A 23,024-nucleotide genomic window follows, 5' to 3' on the forward strand; every position below is an offset into this window, starting at 1 on the left:
GTGGAGAAAATTATAATAATTGTATGCTCCTTTTGTATACATTGAAAATTCCATTTTAGTAACAAAGAATCAATCACTATTCACCTCAGTGTCTTGAAAATCCATCCCACTTCTGGCATTCTTCGCTATTTCCAAAATGCAGTGATATATAAAAAGCATATTTCACATAGCAATTTGCAAACTATATCATTGGTTCTTGTGAAATATCTGTTTTATCATTATAATGAAAGCCCACTAACCACTCTACAGAGAGTTGCTATTGTATGAGCCTCTAGAACTATGGAGTAATGGAGGACCATATTATGTAGCAGTGTTATCTAAATTATATGTCAAGAAAAGTCAAAGTATGCAGCACATTGTCTTGCAGGATTATTTTGATCTGTTTGTGCTAAAAATAAATTACTTTCAACACTCTCCATACACTTGCTTAGTCAAAATAGCAAACCATTTGCAAATAGAGTTTTGCAAACTATCTGTTGGTCTCCAAATTCTTTTCACTACTATTAAAGAGGTTCTCGATTCCCTCCCTACTATTTCCTAGTGTGGTGATGTTGCCCTAGGCACCCCACAACATACAACAACAGCAAAACCATCCCATGAATTGTCTTAAATGTGGCTTAAATATAACATGTACTTCTTAAGACCAGACTCTGTTAGTTCTGCTTTCTCTAAAAATGTGTACAGCTGTCTTACACATACCAAGGTAGTAAAGAAGTGTCACTAGTCTGTGTTTTTTCCCTCACCACCAGCAGGATACCATGACCACCTCTTATGCTTTGCCACATATTTGATAATTGGACTCCAAATCATTACTCATCAAATTGGTTAATTCTGGGTCAATTTGTATTTTTGGGAAGAACGGATGGTTTCAGAAGGATGCCCCTCTTTTGTCATGAAACCAATGTGGTGTACCAATGAGGTGTAGGACAGGACATTAATTGTTGTCGCTTTAATGTTAACTTGGATGCTAATAGATTTGAATATGCAAACTTTGCAATTTTGTTTCTTTGATAAGCCCAAAAATTCCTCCCCAATTACTGTCTGTTATGCGTAGCTTTAAAGTGTTGTGTTGTGTTATGAGTAAAAATGGTGGTGAATCTATTCCGTGCAAAGCAGTAACATGTTTTTATGTAAACATCAATGTTTTCTCATTTTGGCGGTTTTATACATTTATGCAGTAGCATTCACAGACTTATAGAGAGCTAATTTCTTACTATCACAGAGAGACATCACAGAATTATGAACTCGCCTTACCACTGCTTGATTAAAGTTTGCAGGAAGTCCCTAAAATAGAAAATGAGTTTTACTCAGTAAAATTGGTTGTTTATTTTTCGAGAAGCACCGGTATTCAATTAAAACACCCAATAGTTGTATGATGAATGAATTCCTGGATTTGCCAATTATCAAACAGTTGTTCCAATTCAGCCCATATTATCCTTATAACTTGTTAACATTTAATATCACAGTAAGCACCAAAGAAAAGGCAATTTGAGATATAAAATTACCTCAGTATATAAGGCTTGTCAAGAAAATAGGACCCGACATTTGTACCATGTGCACCAAAAAATTGATCATCATTTGCTCAGCCGCGGACTGTACAGTTAAGAGCGGTGAGGCGGTGGGGCCGGGTGAGGGGGGATTTCGACTGACGATGACCATGGCAAATTAATGATTTATTTAATTTTCCCTGGTATCGTCTGTCGAAATCCCCCCTCAACCGGCCCAACCACTCTTACCTGCATGGGCCACGACTGCATTTGCTATAATATGTTACATTTGTTATAAACTGAAATTCAAAGCAGCCACATCATATTTCCATTTTCCCTTCCAGGCTCCTAACTGCTCAAATCTTGGCCTTCGTTCAGGACCAGATTTAGCTCTGATGGCATCCGTTGCGACAAACTTTTTAAAATTCTTTTCCCAGTGACTACATTCTCAATGGATTCTCTCACTACCACACTTCAAGTGTGCCTCTCATTTTTCCATCTGTCCATCAACTGTTGTTTTTGCATTTGTCACCCCGAGTGGGAAGGGTATGCCCAGACATGGGTCCCGTGCTCTCCTAGCCACTGGAATCAAGCTATCCTGGCTGAAGAGGGGGGAAACCCCGAAACCGGTCCTAGGATGCTTGTTTCCAGTCCAGGGAGGACCTGGCTTGGCAGTTCGGGCTGGAATGTACCCATGAGGCACAGGGTCAAGACTGATTTGCATATGGCTGGGTTCAAACTGGAATGGCATGGTGAGCAAAAAAACGATGGATTTAGGCCCAGATCTCTGTACTGGGGTGAATGTATGACATTGTTCTGCATTCTGTCCATCAACTGTTGTTTTTGCATTTGTCACCCCGAGTGGTAAGGGTATGCCCAGACATGGGTCCCGTGCTCTCCATGCCACTGGAATCAAGCTATCCTGGCTGAAGAGGGGTGAAACCCCGAAACCGGTCCTAGGATGTTTGTTTCGAGTCCAGTGAGGACCTGGTTTGGCAGTTCGGGCTGGACTGTACCCATGAGGCACAGGGTCAAGACTGATTTGCATATTGCTGGGTTCAAACTGGAATGGCATGGTGAGAAAGAAAACGATGGATTTAGGCCCAGATCTCTGTACTGGGGTGAATGTATGACATTGTTCTGCATTCTGTCCATCAACTGTTGTTTTTGCATTTCTCATTTTTCCATAGCACCTATCTCCAATTTTGTTAATAGCTCTATGCTGGTATTCTGCCTTCTGTTCTAGCCTGGCATGTCCCCCACTTTTGGTTCCGGATTAACGCAGAGCGTCACTGTCCCTCCGGTGCAGGCTGCAGTCAAGTATTTTGATCAGTTACACAGATTCAGCCGTGAATGTGGTCTTATTCATTAAGCAGTTGCTGTTTCTCCGCTTGGCATTAACCCTGAAGAAGGTACGCCGATGTCCCGAAATGCATAGGGCATTATGTCATCAAGTGGAATTTTATTACACACCTTGTATATGATGTATCATGTACATACTGTGTCTGAAATTGCAATATAATGGTTGGTAACCATTCAATTGGTTAATATGAGCTTGTCTTAACAATCAATGAAGATCTTTGTGGATACAACTCCCTTGACTACAGTTTTTGTCGCATTTACATTGTGTAACTCTGTGTTTTTTTAAAATGGAAATTCGATAAGGACTGTTAGTAGTGCACACGGTTATTGCGAGCCATTTAGCTTGTCTGTTTTATACCAATGTCCTCTACTCTTGCCTAGTGTGGAATGTGTGATGTCATCACGGTAGAGTGTTCTATCCCTTTCAGGTGAGGTTGATGTCTATAGCTGAGGGCTGAGCTTGTTACATTCTAGGCCTGGTAAGGTTCCCTTACTTCCTTAATAAAGTACCTGTACCTGTACTGCCTGCCTTCTGAGTCTCCTTATCAACTTGCAACTTTAAATGCAACAACTACTTCTCCCAATCTAGTGTGCCAGAGCGATTTTCTCACATACACATATCATAAAGAGACAATGAATCATATGTGTGTAAATCGTTGTATAGGAACTTTCTCCTAAATCTATGAATGTTCCAAGGTGGAGGAGTCACAAGTCATGCATACTGGTAGGCAATACATGTTAAGAGCGCTTGGTTTGGAGAAACGCAAACTCAAGATTTAAAACATTACACAGTGGTTGGGGTTCTCTCTAATAACATGAATATTACTAGCCAAAGAAATCCTTTTTAGCAACCTTGAAATAATGAAAGATTGGGGGGAAAACAGAAGGATCTAAACTTGTGCAAACTTTCAAACTGAAAACCAATTAGAACCATATTCTGCAATGTGTGCGGTATGAGTACAACACTACCAAAAAGCTTACTAAATGGCAAGGAACTGTCGGAATTTAATAAGATTTCAGTTCAATTCCTAGCCCTGCCATTGTCATGTGCACTCAGAAAGAAGGCGTTTGATGTCACATTGCTTTGAAAAATCTTGAGTTGGAGAGGTCTTTTACGTATTTAAAGTTTTAATATTAGGAAACTATGTGGCACTGTTTTTTCTGCATTGGTCTGTAATTTGTTTGTGTGTTTGTTGGAGTCTTTCCTTACATTGTGAATGTATAGCAGGTCGAATGAAATGCATATCACTGGAGCTGATATCAATATTAGGAGAGTGAATGTGTTCTGTGTGCATGCTCACAAAGGTAATCTTGAATGGTAGTGCTCCCCCTGCCTAGTGGAGTGGGATAGTTCTAGATCCCCTTAGCTGGTGCAGGTTAATTAACTGCAAGGGCAGAGTCTAGCTCACGGTGCGTGTGTACAGCGTAGAAGAAACATTAAAATGGGCTTGTTTGAGTGATCATGGCTATGATGACCACATAGTGCCTTGAAATCCAGGAAGAAGACAGTAATGGAGCAGGCATGTGGTGTCATAAGGCCATCGCCTACTAAAGTCCTAAATGATGCTGGATTCCGATCCAGGGGGTCAGTCACTATATTGGATCCAGGCCTTGATTCATTAAGGGATTAATCCAGACTAAGGAACCCACAAGAAGAAGGAATCCTAAAGCAGGGGGTGTGCTAAAAAATGGAAGAATGTGTGGGCACTTTGGCGCGCCTACAGAGGGCTGTGAGAAAGCTGGAACCGGGACCTGGGGGATACTGGTCTAACAATGTGTGGTGAATTTTCAATGTGTTCCCTGCCCCAGTTCAGGGCACCATTATATGTTGTGATTGTGCTCCTTGTGTGCTGTTCCCCCCTCCCTATCTCTATGCTCTTTTATTGAGAATTGCATTCTTAGAAATGTAACCCAAAATTGCACATGCTTCCTCGAGCTTGTTAAATAAAAAGAGTTGAAAAACAAAAGAAGGAGTCATGTAAGCCTAAGGAGACAAATGTAATTAATAATCCCATGTTTCCTCCTTATCCAACAACTTTATTTGTCTGTGTGTGTGTGTGTGTGTGTATACATGTGTGTGGTGGGGTTGTGTGTGTGTCATGATCCTGTATGGACATGGTATCTAAATTGAGTGTTCAAGTAGTAAGACCATAGACTCAGTCTGTAGGTTGTGGGTAGACCTCATCCCCCCAAAAGGACCCCTGGTATGTTCCTCCCCTGTGGAATGTTGTCTACTCTCATATGGAGACCACCCCAGTAGAGGGAAAGCACATTCACACCTCTGTGCTCATTTAGCAGGCAGGGGCTTCTTGAAGGTCTTGAAAGACCATCACAGATTCAGATTGAGACACTAGGATTGCTTTGCTCATTGTGGGGCAGTGCACATGTTCAGACTGCACTATGCAGCTTGCCCTCATGTTAACCCCCCCAAAAAAAATCAAGGTGAAGTTAGTTCTATTTTGAGTAATAAATAGTATCCTTCATCAATATGCATGTAAAAACCAGCTCTGTCTAATATTAACATTAATAAAGGAAAACGTTCACTTTAAGTCATGCCACATATGTGTAGGAAGGTAGAATCTGACTACATGGGTGTCCCCACTTTTTTCCTGGTGTTTTGATGGTTTTTGACTTAGTTTGGCTGGGAGCCTGCTATTCGGGTCCCCGGCCTATCTGCTTTCTCTTACAAATTGATTCCATGTACTTTAGGTATACTCCAGATTGGATTCTGGGGTATCCTTGTGAGTCCCTAGTATATGGTATTCTATGTACCCAGGGCATAGGTACCCCAGAGGCCTACCAGGGGCTGAAGCATGTATTGTGCCACCCCTGGAAAGCCCTCCAAATTGACACCACAGGTCTGCTACTGCAGCCAGGATAAGGTGGTGCATGCACCCCTTACTGAGGTATAGGTTCACTATACCTCACCTATCACTGCACATAGAAACCTATCAGTCACCCCTATGACAGGCCTTATCAATACTGAAGGCAGGATGCATGGTTATATGTGAGAGGGTGCCCAGGCATGAGCTGAGCCCCTCTGCAGCCTTCGGAATCTCTTCTCCGGGGTTGTCAGTGGTGCAGCCTGACCATATACTCAAGTGCATTAGATTATAACTAAAACGGTTAATGCTAACTTTGGACTGGCTGCACGGAAACATGTCATGTTTGGTGTCAAACACCTTGGAATCATACCCCCCACATCAATTCCTGATGTGAGAATATTATCCCATCCTTCTAGAGGGAGAGACATGGCTGTACTGGTATACCCGGTAGAAACTTAACAGAGCCCTGGCATCACAAAATGGATGCTGCAGCCACAGACACGGGTCTGGCCTCCTGCTGCTGACCAAAACAACTGCAGGGGAGGCTTGGACAATAGGTTTCCTGTCACAGGGAGGTGTAACCACCTCCCAGACAGGATGATGTGTATTGGGGCTGGGTGGGAGCACTCTCAGAGGGCTTTGAAGTCCTGCTCTGGGGGCACATTTGGTATCCCTGTGCATGGACTAGCTCAAACTGGTTCAGGGGCTACCAGCCCCTGCTCTGGTGTGCACCTGGACAAAGGAAATGGGTGTAGCCACCCCTCTTTCCAAACCCTCCCATAGGTGGGTCCCCAGAGCTAGTCCAACCCCTTCTTTAGGCCGAAGTAAGGAACCCCTGGCAACAAAACTTTAGATATCCCTGGACAAAACTCTGAAGCTGAATCCTTCGACGCTCTACTAAAAACTAGAGGACTGAAGAAATCCCCCTTGGAGTCAAGGAGTGACTCTCCTGCTTGGCAGGCACCAACAAAGCATGTTGCCGGTCTGCATCTCCGAAGCTCCTGCCAGACTCCGAAGTATTTGCAGCCCAGGAAGAGGAATTCCAGACATCTCAGAGGCCGACCGGAGTCCCCAGCAAAGCTGAGACCCACATCCCTCATGAGTAGCGTGGAACCGTAACTCCTGGTCACCGTGCACTTCTGCAAGTGCATTGACTTCTTGACGTCTGTTGAAGTCGTGCTTGGGGTTACTTGTAGCCCCCACCTCGAGCAGAGAATCCACCGAAGATTGTCGGCCTAGTCACCCCAAGTGACCCGTGGGTTGCCATTTTGTTTTTCCTTTCGAGGCTCCTTCGCGATCCCTGGTCCCTGAGAAGGCAACTTTGATATTCCTTGGGCTTCCCTGGTTGCTCCAGACGTGCCCTGACTCCCTACCAACTGGTGAGTCCCTCAGATCTTGCTGGTCTGCACCGAAGCATCTTTCTCCCTTCTGCGTGGGTTGCTGTTGTAGGCTTGTTGTGTCCAATCCGGGCACCAACGCTGCAGCACTCAACATCCTTCGTGGGACAGCTCGAATCCAGCTCCTGGTCATCCTCGACACCTCCTGGTCCTCGTGGCTGAGGAGTCAAGCTTCCCCTTCTTCACCTGAAACACCCGACATCGGTGGGCATTCGACTATCGTGCCCCTGGTCACTGGCAAGTGACCCAGACTCTGTCCCCTCTGCTTTCAGGTTCTTTTCGACTTTGATCCAGGCTTGAATCTCTTCGGACACTTCGCATCTTCCCGGCAGCAGCACTTCTTTGCCAGCTTCCATTGAAAACGACAACACGACCCGACACCATTTGACACCTATGCACCCGGCTTCCCTGGGTGAGGTTACACAAGTACTCCGGTGCACCCGTGGGTGTTGACCCTGGAACTTTCTAAGTCCCAAAGGGTTTGATCCTGACTCATTTCTAAGTGTCCCTAATCTTTAAAAATCTAACCGCGACTTTCCACATAAGAGCTAACGGGAACTCGTGGCTGTGTTCTCACACTGCACACGGCCCCCGTGGGTCCCCTGTGTCGCTAGCTTGGGTGGTCCTTGGGGTCCCAGCGATTCTACAGGCTCTAGGCCTTGTGTCTAGTTAAGTTGTGGTTCTTATACCACTATTTTAGTATATGGTTTGGCTCGCCCCTATGGCCTGACGTGTATTTGTGCTATTTTACTGTACTATTTGAAGTGCAACTTATGTGTTTTGACCTCTAGCCTCATAAAGAGACTAGGAGGGTGTGTTTAGAAAAAAATACATATATTTTATATATATACCTGGTGTGGTTGTCTTTCATTTAGCCATTCAAGAGATTATAGACTGGTAAAACAAGCTGCTTTCCATTCCTTCAAGACTTAGCCTGAAGGCTGCTCTCCATAGCTACCACTAGGATAGCTTTCAATACAGGTTGTCTTTAACCTATCATCTATAAGGGGTTGTTTGGACTGGTACAGGGTGCCCACTATAACCAGTGGACAGCATATACCAGGCCAACTTCTCACAATATGCAGCACCTATTGGGATATTTGTACTTTACCATGTGCATTTCCAAAGTTTATATTTGTTTCAGAGTCCCAGACGCTATTGTCAGAGCCCTCAGAAAACTTCACATATTATAGTGTACATATTATAGTGTACCGCAGTGTGTTCACAAAGCAATTGAGGTTTGTTCTCTTGAGAATTGCCTCGTATACTCATTGCTCCAATGAGGCAATGCTACTGTTTTGAAAGTCACAAATTCACAAGCTTTTTTTCTTTCCTATTTTCTTTCCTCTATATAAATTATTCTTGCATACATGTCACTCCATCCTGCAGGGGTATCACAATATCGAGTTTTAAACATCAACATTTAAATCTTCACTCCGCGGTGTATATTTTCCTTCCATTATTGCTCAAGTCAAGATGTTGCACTCTATACAACTGGCCTGCATAGGTAATGCAAAAACAGTATGTATTGGTGCAATTAACTGCAATATATGCACTATGCATTCCTGATCATTTTGGTGCAAGTGATGTGCTTTGATATGTGAGATACCTTTAGTCTGAAAATTTGTGAATATCCGCAAAGTTAGTACCTGTAGATATTCATCTATTTTACACTGCATGTCCCTAACTACTCAGTATTGTATCTTCAGGCTTCTATACCGGAATATCAACTATAGAAATATCATGCTACAAGAAAACTGCAGCAAAAACAATCACAAGGAAATATCCTGAAATTAAATTGCATTGCTATGTATAGATTTACCATTTGTAACCCAGTATCTACGTAACTTGAAGATATTTATGGTCAAGGTATACATATTGAGTAAAGTATAGTAAACCTATACTTGTCTATATATATTTACCCTGTCGATTTTTTCATTGTTATTTTTGTTATAATATTCTTGAAGCACAATATTTAAATCTCACTATTCAAGGACTATACCCTCTTCTGAGAGTTCTACTTCAATACACCAAATGAAATTACAAAAGTGTACTATATACGTAAGTTGGGTAGAATATGCAAAAGCAAAAACAAAAACTAATTTGTGATGCAGCTTTGAGTGCTGTAAGAACATTATGCACGCCTACTTAACCACTTTTTCCAGCTGTAGGTTACACTCAAACATGAATAAAGGTTCACAATTTGAAGCCAATTAACCAAATATAGAATATCCTCAGATCAATGCAAATCTCAAATTCATTCATAAGAAATTTCTCCTCTACAACAAATACCACAGGCTCTGTGTTAGCCTCAAAGCATCGCTCCTTGACCTCAGCCAAACAATAGAATCTACCTCCAAGAGAAACAGCTTTCAGGTAGGACTCTCAAAACTACACTCTCTGAAAACATATTGTTTGGCCTCCAGGTTTCCCTGCTCCCAGGTAAAGTGCTGCTTAACCCTACTGAAAAGTTATGCTTTAAAACGTCAAATAAAAGAAAGACACCAACCCAGTCTTTAACTCTTGTTTCCTCTGCCTACAAAATTCATTATGAATCCTCTACGCACCTTCCCATGAATTATCAACAATTTTCCAGTAAACCATAGTTGGACTAACATCCTAAGTTCTGATTATGCCCAAAGCCCAACCATACATAAAACAACCCCTTTTATAAATTTTAACCCTACGATTTTCAATTATTGTTTTTAGCTATTTTTAGCAATTGATCACTAGAATAAAATCAGAAAATGCACCAAAAACAAAATCTTGATGTTAAAAGTGACACGAAGATCATAACTTTGAATTTAGTGAAGTCCCTAATTTTGTGAAGTTTTTGTACATCTTCACCTACAATTAAATTCTCCATAAAAATGTTTTTGCAGATTTTTTTTTTAAATTGAGACTAGGAAAGATTTTGCTTACTTTTTCCTACCATCTATTTCCAATGTATTTTTTGTCATGCACTTCCCCCTTTTTAAAACAATGAATGCATTTTTTTTGCATAAAAGTATATTTAAGTTCCTAGAATTTGCAGAAGTATAATCTCTTATATCATTAACATGAGTGTGAAATCACTTCAACTTCCCCATACTCAGACACATCTTGAAAAGATGTAATATTTTATGCAGTTACTATATAAGCTGCTACCATATCTACTGGCCTAGACCGTGGACCACTTTAAAACAATCTAATAGAAAATCCTGTTAAAACAAATGTCAGTCGCCTGACGGAGAAAAACATGTTGAATATATCCTAAGGGTTCTTTTGTTTTCTTCTAACACCATATTTGACACACACATATATTTGATATAGAACAGGTGCTAGGATTGTTTAAAATAAAAAAAAGATACATTTCGTATATTAAAAAAAATATTACATTCCAATACTGCAAACAGTACATTTTAAGCATATAATTAACAATGTGAGTATTTCATAATTTTTCTATTGGTCACTAGTCAGTAGTCAGTTTTATGGTTAAAGATGGATAACTAGCTATATCACTGAAATTCCAGCTAGTTTTAACAATATTTATATATTGAATGAATAAAAGTAAGCATAAATAAGCATTATGATGATACAGCATTACTGTCTTCTAAGGTGAGAAATCTCGAAGGTTTGCACTGAATACATTTTTTCTTACCCCCATGTTTCTGACACCCTGTGAAGAGAGAAAATGGCCATCAGTACTAAGAAAATATTTTGAAGTGTACTTTGACACTATTTACATCTAGTTCCTGCTTTCAAAGTTTAATGGCGGGCTTTGCTATTGAAGGTGATTAAAGTGAGGTGCTACAATGGCAAAACTTTCACTTTTGAGAAAAACAGGGCAAAACCGTTTACTCCATTTTTATGTTTGCTTAATGGGGAAATAGGCAATCATATTGTGACCACAGTCTATGGCCCAGATGCATCAAAGGGTTTTGCCCATTCTCTGTCTATGGGAAAATGTGTTCATGCATATGGCCCTATGTTGTGAAAATGTTTTGTACACCACATGTTATGTATATAATAAAGATTTGACTAGGCTTTGGTGAAATTTATATTAAACCATGTAATTTTCTTAACTTCGGGTATTTCAAATTGGGCTTGTTATGTGAAATTTCCCGAAATTACGACATTACTTTAGTTTGCATAATAATGTGCCATTTACTGCGAACGCACAGGAACAACAGACCACAGGCATGGGTGCTTTTGTTTTTTCCCATTATATTTGAGTGCAAAATGCAGCCAGGCTTCGAAAATTGATGTAAATACACATTACATGCTAAAATAACATTTTACATAATTACAAGCAATTTTGCCAAAATTTCGCATAATTACACGCAAAAAAAAGCATATTTTGCTAAACCCGATTTCTTAAAAAAGAAATCTCATTTTTATAGTTTCTTTAAAAAGTACAAATTGAATATCTAATGAATATGCAAATGATAGTCCAATCTGTCCTTTTTGATAGGTGGATAAAAGTATTTTCTTCATTTCTAACATTACACACAAAATAAATACAAGCTAACATCTGTTTAGTCTATGTTTTACCATGGTCAAATTGAGCATGATTTATTCTCAATTAAATTAAATAAACAGCAAAAATGCTGTAAATAGACTTCCCTGTTTTTTTAGTTTTGGCCAAAGACAGCTGTAGCTGTAAGTAGGCAGACCTATTGTTTTGCATCCAGAGCATATATTTGGAGTGTGTTTTGGTTCAGCTGCTTGTTTATGAACAAATAGCTTTGCTGTCTATTATATTAGGCCGATCCTGATTTGAAGGATTTCCATACCATTCATGTGTTTATACCACCCAGGAGCCTTTTGGTCTCACAGTGTTTCGACTAGAGGAGTTGCACTCTTCCACTGCACACTTGAGTGGACTCCTATTATTTATTATTGAACACTCCATGCAAGTGAATGCCTTTTCTCAGTGCTTGTTATTTTTTGGACCAGTGCAAACTTTATCTAGTACGACTCCAAACTACAGCACGATGAATGCTACCTGACATAATACATGAACATTTAAATTTGTGAAAATATAGCTGAACTTGCGATGAGTGTTAAAAGAAGCTTACATATTGCAACTGTGTCACCAGTATTTGATTTTGAAGTGCTGTGGCCAAGTGTAGCTGACAAAAGATGGAGCAGGATTATACAGTTTGCTGTTCAAAAGATAGAGTGAATATTGCTTTGCACTTCATTGTGTACCTCAGATTGCAAATCTTCTATAGCAGTGTATTTTGGGAATCCCATCTGAGCTTCACACATACTAAGTAACCCAGTACTTGTAAAGCACAAACTAATCATCCCTAAGGTTCTGGGGGCCATTGGGGAGATCAAATGAGCTATTGCCCAGAGTGGTATCAACGAGAGGTGTGTAGTTCCTACAGGGTGAAAAGTCGAAGGGAAATAAAGTTTTCCGATGGCAGACTTTCACCTAGTGAATGTAAGTGCACAAGGGAAGGGGATCCCTTAAGAGCACCGTCGCTCTTGGTTACCGACGGTAGCATAGCTTCAGGTTCCCAGTCGGATGACTGGACGAATTTAACTACTTTGAAGAAAGAATGGTTGAAAATAACCATACATGGAGCAATGATGACTGAGTACCTTAGGGCCAACATCGCCCCCAATGGTCTCATCGTCAATCTAATACCCCGACTGTTCCTGGATGATCCTTTGTTCAAGAAAGAATGGTCCTTGGTGTCATGGAAATGCACCAGGGACTTATTGGTACTTATCATAGGGACAGCCAAGAGATTGGCTGACTCCATTCTTGCACGAATTCAAGACCTTGAAAGTACTATGAAACCCGTCACTCAATCTGCTATTTTTTAAAACCAAATTAGCAGAGATTAATCAGGAGATTTCTGAAAGCAGGGAGTTTTTGTTAAAACAAAAAATAACGAAGCTACAGAAAGATATCGCCAGATTTGACAAAGAGAGAGTCTTTCCTTATCTAAAAGCCGACTATGTTTCCAACAAGACAAGCTATTCAAGTGATGAGGACTCTAATCACAGCAGAAGAGGTTCATCTAGTGACTCCAGTACAGGGAGTTGGAATAACAGGAATCAGAGAAAGACCAATACACGGGTATACCACAATCAAGGTGGACCCATGTTTCCTGTCCCCCCTCAGCCTCCGTTTTGGCAATACCCCATGTTTCCTCAATACCCGCCACAATTCTACCCTGGTAACAACCCGAAACCTTTTTTAGACAGAGGTTGGGGCAGAGGAAGAGGGCGAGGGCAACAGCAAGCTACACCACATGTCCAGTGGCAAGATCAACCTCAACCTCAGCCACAAATGGAAACCCGGAGCAAAAGGAGGGGTCAGAGGGATTAATCATTAACCTCTCCAACAGATCCCTTAGTGACACAGAGGAGGATGTCATAAAGAAAGGACTAGGCTTCGTACCTACTCCTAGAGTAGATAAATTCGAGTTGATCTGCGAGGTCCAGAATTTCTTCCGAAAAATACGCCTCAAAGCATTCTTCCATGACGAACCTCCAACTTAATCCAGTGATACTGGCCTACATAAGGCTTCCACCTTTACCCCTTCTAACAGCATGATTCCCTCGGAGGTCCTTACCTTCGAGAAGGCTGTACTAAAAGACCTGGACAAAGTACAGAATAAAAATGTTTTGTACAACAACTTTACTCGCAAAGAAAGGGAAGCGGCCAGAACGCTAGCAGCTGACACCACTATCACCATCAAACAGGCTGATAAGGGAGGTGCCACAGTAATCCAGTCCACCAGTGATTATGAAATAGAATGCCTACGACAACTTGGGGATAGAAAATACTATACCCCCATCAACACTGATCCCACGGCTAGATTACATTTAACAATAGCTAGCAAGGTATTGGAGGCCGAAGCTAATGGCTGGATCACGAAAAAAGAAGCAGACTTCCTTATCACTCCCAAGCCTGTCGTACCTTATTTCTACACACTACCTAAGGTACATAAAGGCGTCATTCCTATCCCTGGGAGACCTATTGTCTCTGGCATTGGCTCCCTCCTGGAACCCTTATTAAAATTCTGCGATTACTTCTTACAACCCCTGGTGAAAGAGACACCATCCTATGTCAGGGATACAACTGACATTTTGAACACGATTGAGGGGATACAGAATACCGATAATGTTGACCTACTAGTGACCCTTGATGTAGAGGCTCTCTACACCAACATTCCACAACAGGCTACCCTGACGGTGATAGAGGCAGCCCTACATAAAAGGGAATGGACATCCCCTACTCCCATAACATTCATCATGGAATTGGCTGCATTAGCTCTCACGGAGAACTATTTTGCATTTAAAGATAACCTTTACCATCAATCCCAAGGTACTTCGATGGGGAGTACCTTTGCTCCCAGCGTGGCCTGCCTGTATATGGCGGCTTTTGAAGAGGCAGTGATAATGAACGTGGATAACCCCTTCGGACCAAACTTAACCCTTTGGAAAAGATACATCGACGATGTCATGATCTTATGGAAAGGGGATTTAACTACCTGCAATGAATTCTGTGAATGGATTAATACTAAGAATCAGTTTTTGAAATTCACACGTCATATCTCTGACTCTGACATCCATTTCCTGGATTTAAAGATCAGACTGACATCCACAGGGTTGAGCACGAGTCTCTACAGAAAACCAACTGACAAAAACAGTTTACTTCTCTACAGCAGTCACCACCCTAAGGCCCTACGCGATAATTTGCCTTTTGGCCAATTCCTTCGACTCAGGAGAAACTGTAGCTCCATCACTGACTACAAAATTGAGGCCAACATCCTCTCAGGAAATTTGACACAAAGAGGCTATCCTCCCCGAGTGATTCACAACTCAATGAAGAGGGCCAGAAATAACAATCGCGAGGCCCTTTTGGAAGTGAGAACAAAAGACAGCATAGAAACCATTACTTGTGTCACATCTTTTACACCAGAGTCCAACAACCTTAAAAAAGTGATAAAGAAACATTGGGGAATACTATCCGCAGGTACACTCATGATTCCCCCGCCACGTTTCGCTTTCAAAAGGACTAACCATCTGAAGGACACTTTGGTTCACACGAGACCGAAAAAACACATAACTTCTGCACATAACACCCTATGGAATCTTCCCCCTGTACAGGGTCACTATACCTGCGGAGGGTGCTCTTGTTGTGGACAAACTATTGTGGCTAAATCTATTCGCCTTACTGCCACTTTCGAATGGGTCCTAAAAAGACATACAAATTGCAATTCCACGAACTGCATTTATCTATTAATTTGCCCATGCGATCTCTATTACATAGGGATGACGACACGAGCAGTGAAAACACGTATCACTGAACATAAAAGCAACATTAGATGCGGCAAATCTAACACGAAACTTTACAGTCATTACCTTGTATGTAAACATAGCCCTACTGAGCTACATTGGATTGTCCTTGAAAGCCAGCCTGGAATGTCTCAACATTCCTTGTTTAGGCTAGAACAACGCTGGGTACATCGCCTTTCATTGGATAGACTTGGCCTCAATGACGACATACCCTGGTCTACAATATCTAATTGATAGGACTCCTTACCAGCGATAATGATGAGGTGACAGGATAGTACCAGTACCACCTTATGGTCTTACTAATACTCAGTCCTTTATGTTTACCAACATTTGCACCATTAAATCATGAGACCGTGATTAAGCCACTACAGCATGGACGGATGACAGCATCACCTATTATGCACTGCTTCATGTACTAATAGAGCCGAATTCCCTTCTACCTTTCTACCTTGCTCCTAGACCCACACCACTCCATCATGGCGCCCGGTTTGGGTTACCTAACTAACTAGACCTGATAAGAACCACCGACGATAGGCATAACACATGGTGCACATGTTTAGGTGGACTTATACGCTATCGAATACTTCCTTGGTTAGCCTTTCTCGACGCTATTCCGCTCGATTGGGTATTAACTTATGCCTCCCTTTGAAGTATTTGTAAACACATATTAACGACTACAACATGGCGCCCAAAATAAACTTTTATTCACATCAGGAATGACATGCACGTTGCTAGTTACAGTTGCTATGGACGTGACATCATCACACGTGACTAGCTCCCAGCCAATTATTGATTGAATAAAATACAGCGCCACCGACCCATCTTTCATCTTCCGGGTTCGGCGACGCGGGCAGGTTTACTAACCTCCAGGGGAATCTTGCCGTGTAAGTACATCCTGGGTTCCCTTGACAACTTTTTCATGCGGGTGGTTTTAAACATTAGACACCTGTTGGGGCTTTTTAGACACCTTAAGGAGTAACCGCACTTTCATCGGGTTTTTGTCTAACTCCGGCACACACTTGAATTGCCGCAATGTTGTGCTATTTAGATGTTTTCTCTCATAGGACTCTGTGATGGTCAGAAACGCGACCATCACGGGTCCATGATTGTGACCTTTTCACATCTAGGGCGTAATTCTTAACGAAACGCGCATTTGCACTGTGACTTCCCACTAAGGATTGCCATGACTAATTCGGGCGCACTCATAGATAGACATTGCCTCTTGTATTCACACTCTTGGTGCGTTCTGTAATTTATCATAGCCTTTTTTTGATGATTCAATCGGGACATACACCATTATGTCTCAGCTTCGATTAGCTGCACCTGGTTGACCACCTTTGGGACCATATTATTATAACACACGAGAGGTGTTACACGCTTGAGCAATATGTATAAGAGACACTAAGGATGGAGATTTCTCCCTTGTGACCTTGTTAACTGCAAATTTGCCTATGCCTCTACTTCTTCCCTTTATATTATTATACCATAGGGAACGAATGTGTTTCTCCCCCTGTTGACGCGCCATGCACCTGATGATGAGGTTTTTATAAAAAGAATTGGTGAGTCCATACTTAACCATGATTTGTTCTTTACAACTGTAATAATGGTTGTGTTTTTAACCAGAGCCTCGCTATGCTTCCTTTGTTAACCGTTTTTCCTTTCCTTGATAAATCATCAATGGTTGATTGGTCAGTATCCAGTTAGAAATCCAGTATAATTATAATATGGATTATATCAAATTGAAAACTGGTTTACTGAACTGGTGTTAATTAACTAATTTTTTAAAATGTTTTACAGTTGCCAAGGGTGGTTCTCGATATATACATTTTTCCAATTTTTCTCTTTTCCTTAGGTGACCCCCTTTTATAAACAATACATAAGGTAGGGGCACCTATTAAGGGTTGACTAACAAACTATTTTCACCCTTGTTTCCACACCACACTGTAGATAGTTTTTAGCACATTTCACTTTAGCATTATAGGTCCTGACGAAGCGCCATGAGATCCTTCTGACCGACTGGGCGCGAAACATGTTGACCAGAAGAGTAGAGCGTAGCTAGCCACTCCTCCTTTTGTGAGCAAATATAGCTTTGACGCCACTCACCCCCTTTTTAACAAGGTGGTTGACTGAGACAATAAAGTTACATTTCAGATTAACCAACCTTTTTTAATCCACATACATCTACACTCCCGGGCCCTCACACGCATGCACCATACGGCAGGGAACAAAAGATCTCCGATAAAGAGCCCCTGTTTGGGTGCCCGTCGGGTATTGCACCGCCGTCAATCTAATACCCCGACTGTTCCTGGATGATCCTTTGTTCAAGAAAGAATGGTCCTTGGTGTCATGGAAATGCACCAGGGACTTATTGGTACTTATCATAGGGACAGCCAAGAGATTGGCTGACTCCATTCTTGCACGAATTCAAGACCTTGAAAGTACTATGAAACCCGTCACTCAATCTGCTATTTTTTAAAACCAAATTAGCAGAGATTAATCAGGAGATTTCTGAAAGCAGGGAGTTTTTGTTAAAACAAAAAATAACGAAGCTACAGAAAGATATCGCCAGATTTGACAAAGAGAGAGTCTTTCCTTATCTAAAAGCCGACTATGTTTCCAACAAGACAAGCTATTCAAGTGATGAGGACTCTAATCACAGCAGAAGAGGTTCATCTAGTGACTCCAGTACAGGGAGTTGGAATAACAGGAATCAGAGAAAGACCAATACACGGGTATACCACAATCAAGGTGGACCCATGTTTCCTGTCCCCCCTCAGCCTCCGTTTTGGCAATACCCCATGTTTCCTCAATACCCGCCACAATTCTACCCTGGTAACAACCCGAAACCTTTTTTAGACAGAGGTTGGGGCAGAGGAAGAGGGCGAAGGCGAGGACAACAGCAAGCTACACCACATGTCCAGTGGCAAGATCAACCTCAACCTCAGCCACAAATGGAAACCCGGAGCAAAAGGAGGGGTCAGAGGGATTAATTATTAACCTCTCCAACAGATCCCTTAGTGACACAGAGGAGGATGTCATAAAGAAAGGACTAGGCTTCGTACCTACTCCTAGAGTAGATAAATTCGAGTTGATCTGCGAGGTCCAGAATTTCTTCCGAAAAATACGCCTCAAAGCATTCTTCCATGACGAACCTCCAACTGAATCCAGTGATACTGGCCTACATAAGGCTTCCACCTTTACCCCTTCTAACAGCATGATTCCCTCGGAGGTCCTTACCTTCGAGAAGGCTGTACTAAAAGACCTGGACAAAGTACAGAATAAAAATGTTTTGTACAACAACTTTACTCGCAAAGAAAGGGAAGCGGCCAGAACGCTAGCAGCTGACACCACTATCACCATCAATCAGGCTGATAAGGGAGGTGCCACAGTAATCCAGTCCACCAGTGATTATGAAATAGAATGCCTACGACAACTTGGGGATAGAAAATACTATACCCCCATCAACACTGATCCCACGGCTAGATTACATTTAACAATAGCTAGCAAGGTATTGGAGGCCGAAGCTAATGGCTGGATCACGAAAAAAGAAGCAGACTTCCTTATCACTCCCAAGCCTGTCGTACCTTATTTCTACACACTACCTAAGGTACATAAAGGCGTCATTCCTATCCCTGGGAGACCTATTGTCTCTGGCATTGGCTCCCTCCTGGAACCCTTATCAAAATTCTGCGATTACTTCTTACAACCCCTGGTGAAAGAGACACCATCCTATGTCAGGGATACAACTGACATTTTGAACACGATTGAGGGGATACAGAATACCGATAATGTTGACCTACTAGTGACCCTTGATGTAGAGGCTCTCTACACCAACATTCCACAACAGGCTACCCTGACGGTGATAGAGGCAGCCCTACATAAAAGGGAATGGACATCCCCTACTCCCATAACATTCATCATGGAATTGGCTACATTAGCTCTCACGGAGAACTATTTTGCATTTAAAGATAACCTTTACCATCAATCCCAAGGTACTTCGATGGGGAGTACCTTTGCTCCCAGTGTGGCCTGCCTGTATATGGCGGCTTTTGAAGAGGCAGTGATAATGAACGTGGATAACCCCTTCGGACCAAACTTAACCCTTTGGAAAAGATACATCGACGATGTCATGATCTTATGGAAAGGGGATTTAACTACCTGCAATGAATTCTGTGAATGGATTAATACTAAGAATCAGTTTTTGAAATTCACACGTCATATCTCTGACTCTGACATCCATTTCCTGGATTTAAAGATCAGACTGACATCCACAGGGTTGAGCACGAGTCTCTACAGAAAACCAACTGACAAAAACAGTTTACTTCTCTACAGCAGTCACCACCCTAAGGCCCTACGCGATAATTTGCCTTTTGGCCAATTCCTTCGACTCAGGAAAAACTGTAGCTCCATCACTGACTACAAAATTGAGGCCAACATCCTCTCAGGAAATTTGACACAAAGAGGCTATCCTCCCCGAGTGATTCACAACTCAATGAAGAGGGCCAGAAATAACAATCGCGAGGCCCTTTTGGAAGTGAGAACAAAAGACAGCATAGAAACCATTACTTGTGTCACATCTTTTACACCAGAGTCCAACAACCTTAAAAAAGTGATAAAGAAACATTGGGGAATACTATCCGCAGGTACACTCATGATTCCCCCGCCACGTTTCGCTTTCAAAAGGACTAACCATCTGAAGGACACTTTGGTTCACACGAGACCGAAAAAACACATAACTTCTGCACATAACACCCTATGGAATCTTCCCCCTGTACAGGGTCACTATACCTGCGGAGGGTGCTCTTGTTGTGGACAAACTATTGTGGCTAAATCTATTCGCCTTACTGCCACTTTCGAATGGGTCCTAAAAAGACATACAAATTGCAATTCCACGAACTGCATTTATCTATTAATTTGCCCATGCGATCTCTATTACATAGGGATGACGACACGAGCAGTGAAAACACGTATCACTGAACATAAAAGCAACATTAGATGCGGCAAATCTAACACGAAACTTTACAGTCATTACCTTGTATGTAAACATAGCCCTACTGAGCTACATTGGATTGTCCTTGAAAGCCAGCCTGGAATGTCTCAACATTCCTTGTTTAGGCTAGAACAACGCTGGGTACATCGCCTTTCATTGGATAGACTTGGCCTCAATGACGACATACCCTGGTCTACAATATCTAATTGATAGGACTCCTTACCAGCGATAATGATGAGGTGACAGGATAGTACCAGTACCACCTTATGGTCTTACTAATACTCAGTCCTTTATGTTTACCAACATTTGCACCATTAAATTATGAGACCGTGATTAAGCCACTACAGCATGGACGGATGACAGCATCACCTATTATGCACTGCTTCATGTACTAATAGAGCCGAATTCCCTTCTACCTTTCTACCTTGCTCCTAGACCCACACCACTCCATCATGGCGCCCGGTTTGGGTTACCTAACTAACTAGACCTGATAAGAACCACCGATGATAGGCATAACACATGGTGCACATGTTTAGGTGGACTTATACGCTATCGAATACTTCCTTGGTTAGCCTTTCTCGACGCTATTCCGCTCGATTGGGTATTAACTTATGCCTCCCTTTGAAGTATTTGTAAACACATATTAACGACTACAACATGGCGCCCAAAATAAACTTTTATTCACATCAGGAATGACATGCACGTTGCTAGTTACAGTTGCTATGGACGTGACATCATCACACGTGACTAGCTCCCAGCCAATTATTGATTGAATAAAATACAGCGCCACCGACCCATCTTTCATCTTCCGGGTTCGGCGACGCGGGCAGGTTTACTAACCTCCAGGGGAATCTTGCCGTGTAAGTACATCCTGGGTTCCCTTGACAACTTTTTCATGCGGGTGGTTTTAAACATTAGACACCTGTTGGGGCTTTTTAGACACCTTAAGGAGTAACCGCACTTTCATCGGGTTTTTGTCTAACTCCGGCACACACTTGAATTGCCGCAATGTTGTGCTATTTAGATGTTTTCTCTCATAGGACTCTGTGATGGTCAGAAACGCGACCATCACGGGTCCATGATTGTGACCTTTTCACATCTAGGGCGTAATTCTTAACGAAACGCGCATTTGCACTGTGACTTCCCACTAAGGATTGCCATGACTAATTCGGGTGCACTCATAGATAGACATTGCCTCTTGTATTCACACTCTTGGTGCGTTCTGTAATTTATCATAGCCTTTTTTTGATGATTCAATCGGGACATACACCATTATGTCTCAGCTTCGATTAGCTGCACCTGGTTGACCACCTTTGGGACCATATTATTATAACACACGAGAGGTGTTACACGCTTGAGCAATATGTATAAGAGACACTAAGGATGGAGATTTCTCCCTTGTGACCTTGTTAACTGCAAATTTGCCTATGCCTCTACTTCTTCCCTTTATATTATTATACCATAGGGAACGAATGTGTTTCTCCCCCTGTTGACGCGCCATGCACCTGATGATGAGGTTTTTATAAAAAGAATTGGTGAGTCCATACTTAACCATGATTTGTTCTTTACAACTGTAATAATGGTTGTGTTTTTAACCAGAGCCTCGCTATGCTTCCTTTGTTAACCGTTTTTCCTTTCCTTGATAAATCATCAATGGTTGATTGGTCAGTATCCAGTTAGAAATCCAGTATAATTATAATATGGATTATATCAAATTGAAAACTGGTTTACTGAACTGGTGTTAATTAACTCATTTTTTAAAATGTTTTACAGTTGCCAAGGGTGGTTCTCGATATATACATTTTTCCAATTTTTCTCTTTTCCTTAGGTGACCCCCTTTTATAAACAATACATAAGGTAGGGGCACCTATTAAGGGTTGACTAACAAACTATTTTCACCCTTAATTTCACACCACACTGTAGATAGTTTTTAGCACATTTCACTTTAGCATTATAGGTCCTGACGAAGCGCCATGAGATCCTTCTGACCGACTGGGCGCGAAACATGTTGACCAGAAGAGTAGAGCGTAGCTAGCCACTCCTCCTTTTGTGAGCAAATATAGCTTTGATGCCACTCACCCCCTTTTTAACAAGGTGGTTGACTGAGACAATAAAGTTACATTTCAGATTAACCAACCTTTTTTAATCCACATACATCTACACTCCCGGGCCCTCACACGCATGCACCATACGGCAGGGAACAAAAGATCTCCGATAAAGAGCCCCTGTATGGGTGCCCGTCGGGTATTGCACCGCCGACCCGACGAGGAGCAAAACCCAGATGATGAAGCATGACACCTAGCTTGCTGGGTGTGTGAGGGTTTCAGTTCCACCCTTAAGGGATCCCCTTCCCTTGTGCACTTACATTCACTAGGTGAAAGTCTGCCATCGGAAAACTTTATTTCCCTTCGACTTTTCACCCTGTAGGAACTACACACCTCTCGTTGATACCGCTACTTAGGGCTTATGTGTAGGACCTCTATAAAAATAGCCCACCATTCACTCTCCTTCTCTTTGTTGAACATATCTAGCGCGGGAGTCCCCCGCAGGAGATAATATTCAGGGTTACCTATAGTGCTATTTGGCTCTAGTAGGTCCTTTTTCCCTCCAATAATTATGGAAGGGGAACTAGGTATCAGCTACGGTGAAGACGCTGTGT

At 42.0% G+C, this 23,024-nt stretch overlaps 1 protein-coding gene across 6 annotated transcripts in view; it reads right to left on the minus strand.

The window, feature by feature from the left end:
• LOC146866305 (uncharacterized) overlaps positions 1 to 23,024 on the minus strand; it is a 110,635-nt gene that overhangs the window by 14,882 nt on the left and 72,729 nt on the right. For 4 of the 6 annotated variants that reach the window (XM_085640840.1, XM_085640837.1, XM_085640838.1 and 1 more), the window contains 2 exons: positions 10,712 to 10,729; positions 1,255 to 1,284 (listed from right to left, as the gene is read on the minus strand). The exons of 1 other annotated variant lie outside the window; for it this stretch is intronic. In XM_085640840.1, coding sequence (XP_085496966.1) covers positions 1,255 to 1,284; positions 10,712 to 10,729 — 48 coding nt within the window. The remainder of the gene's footprint in view (positions 1 to 1,254; positions 1,285 to 10,711; positions 10,730 to 23,024) is intronic. One more of the 6 variants, XM_085640836.1, reaches the window with a different exon arrangement.

This window comes from Triturus cristatus, chromosome 2_1 (genome assembly GCF_964204655.1).
Source record: "Triturus cristatus chromosome 2_1, aTriCri1.1, whole genome shotgun sequence".
In the NCBI taxonomy this organism is placed as follows: domain Eukaryota; kingdom Metazoa; phylum Chordata; class Amphibia; order Caudata; family Salamandridae; genus Triturus; species Triturus cristatus.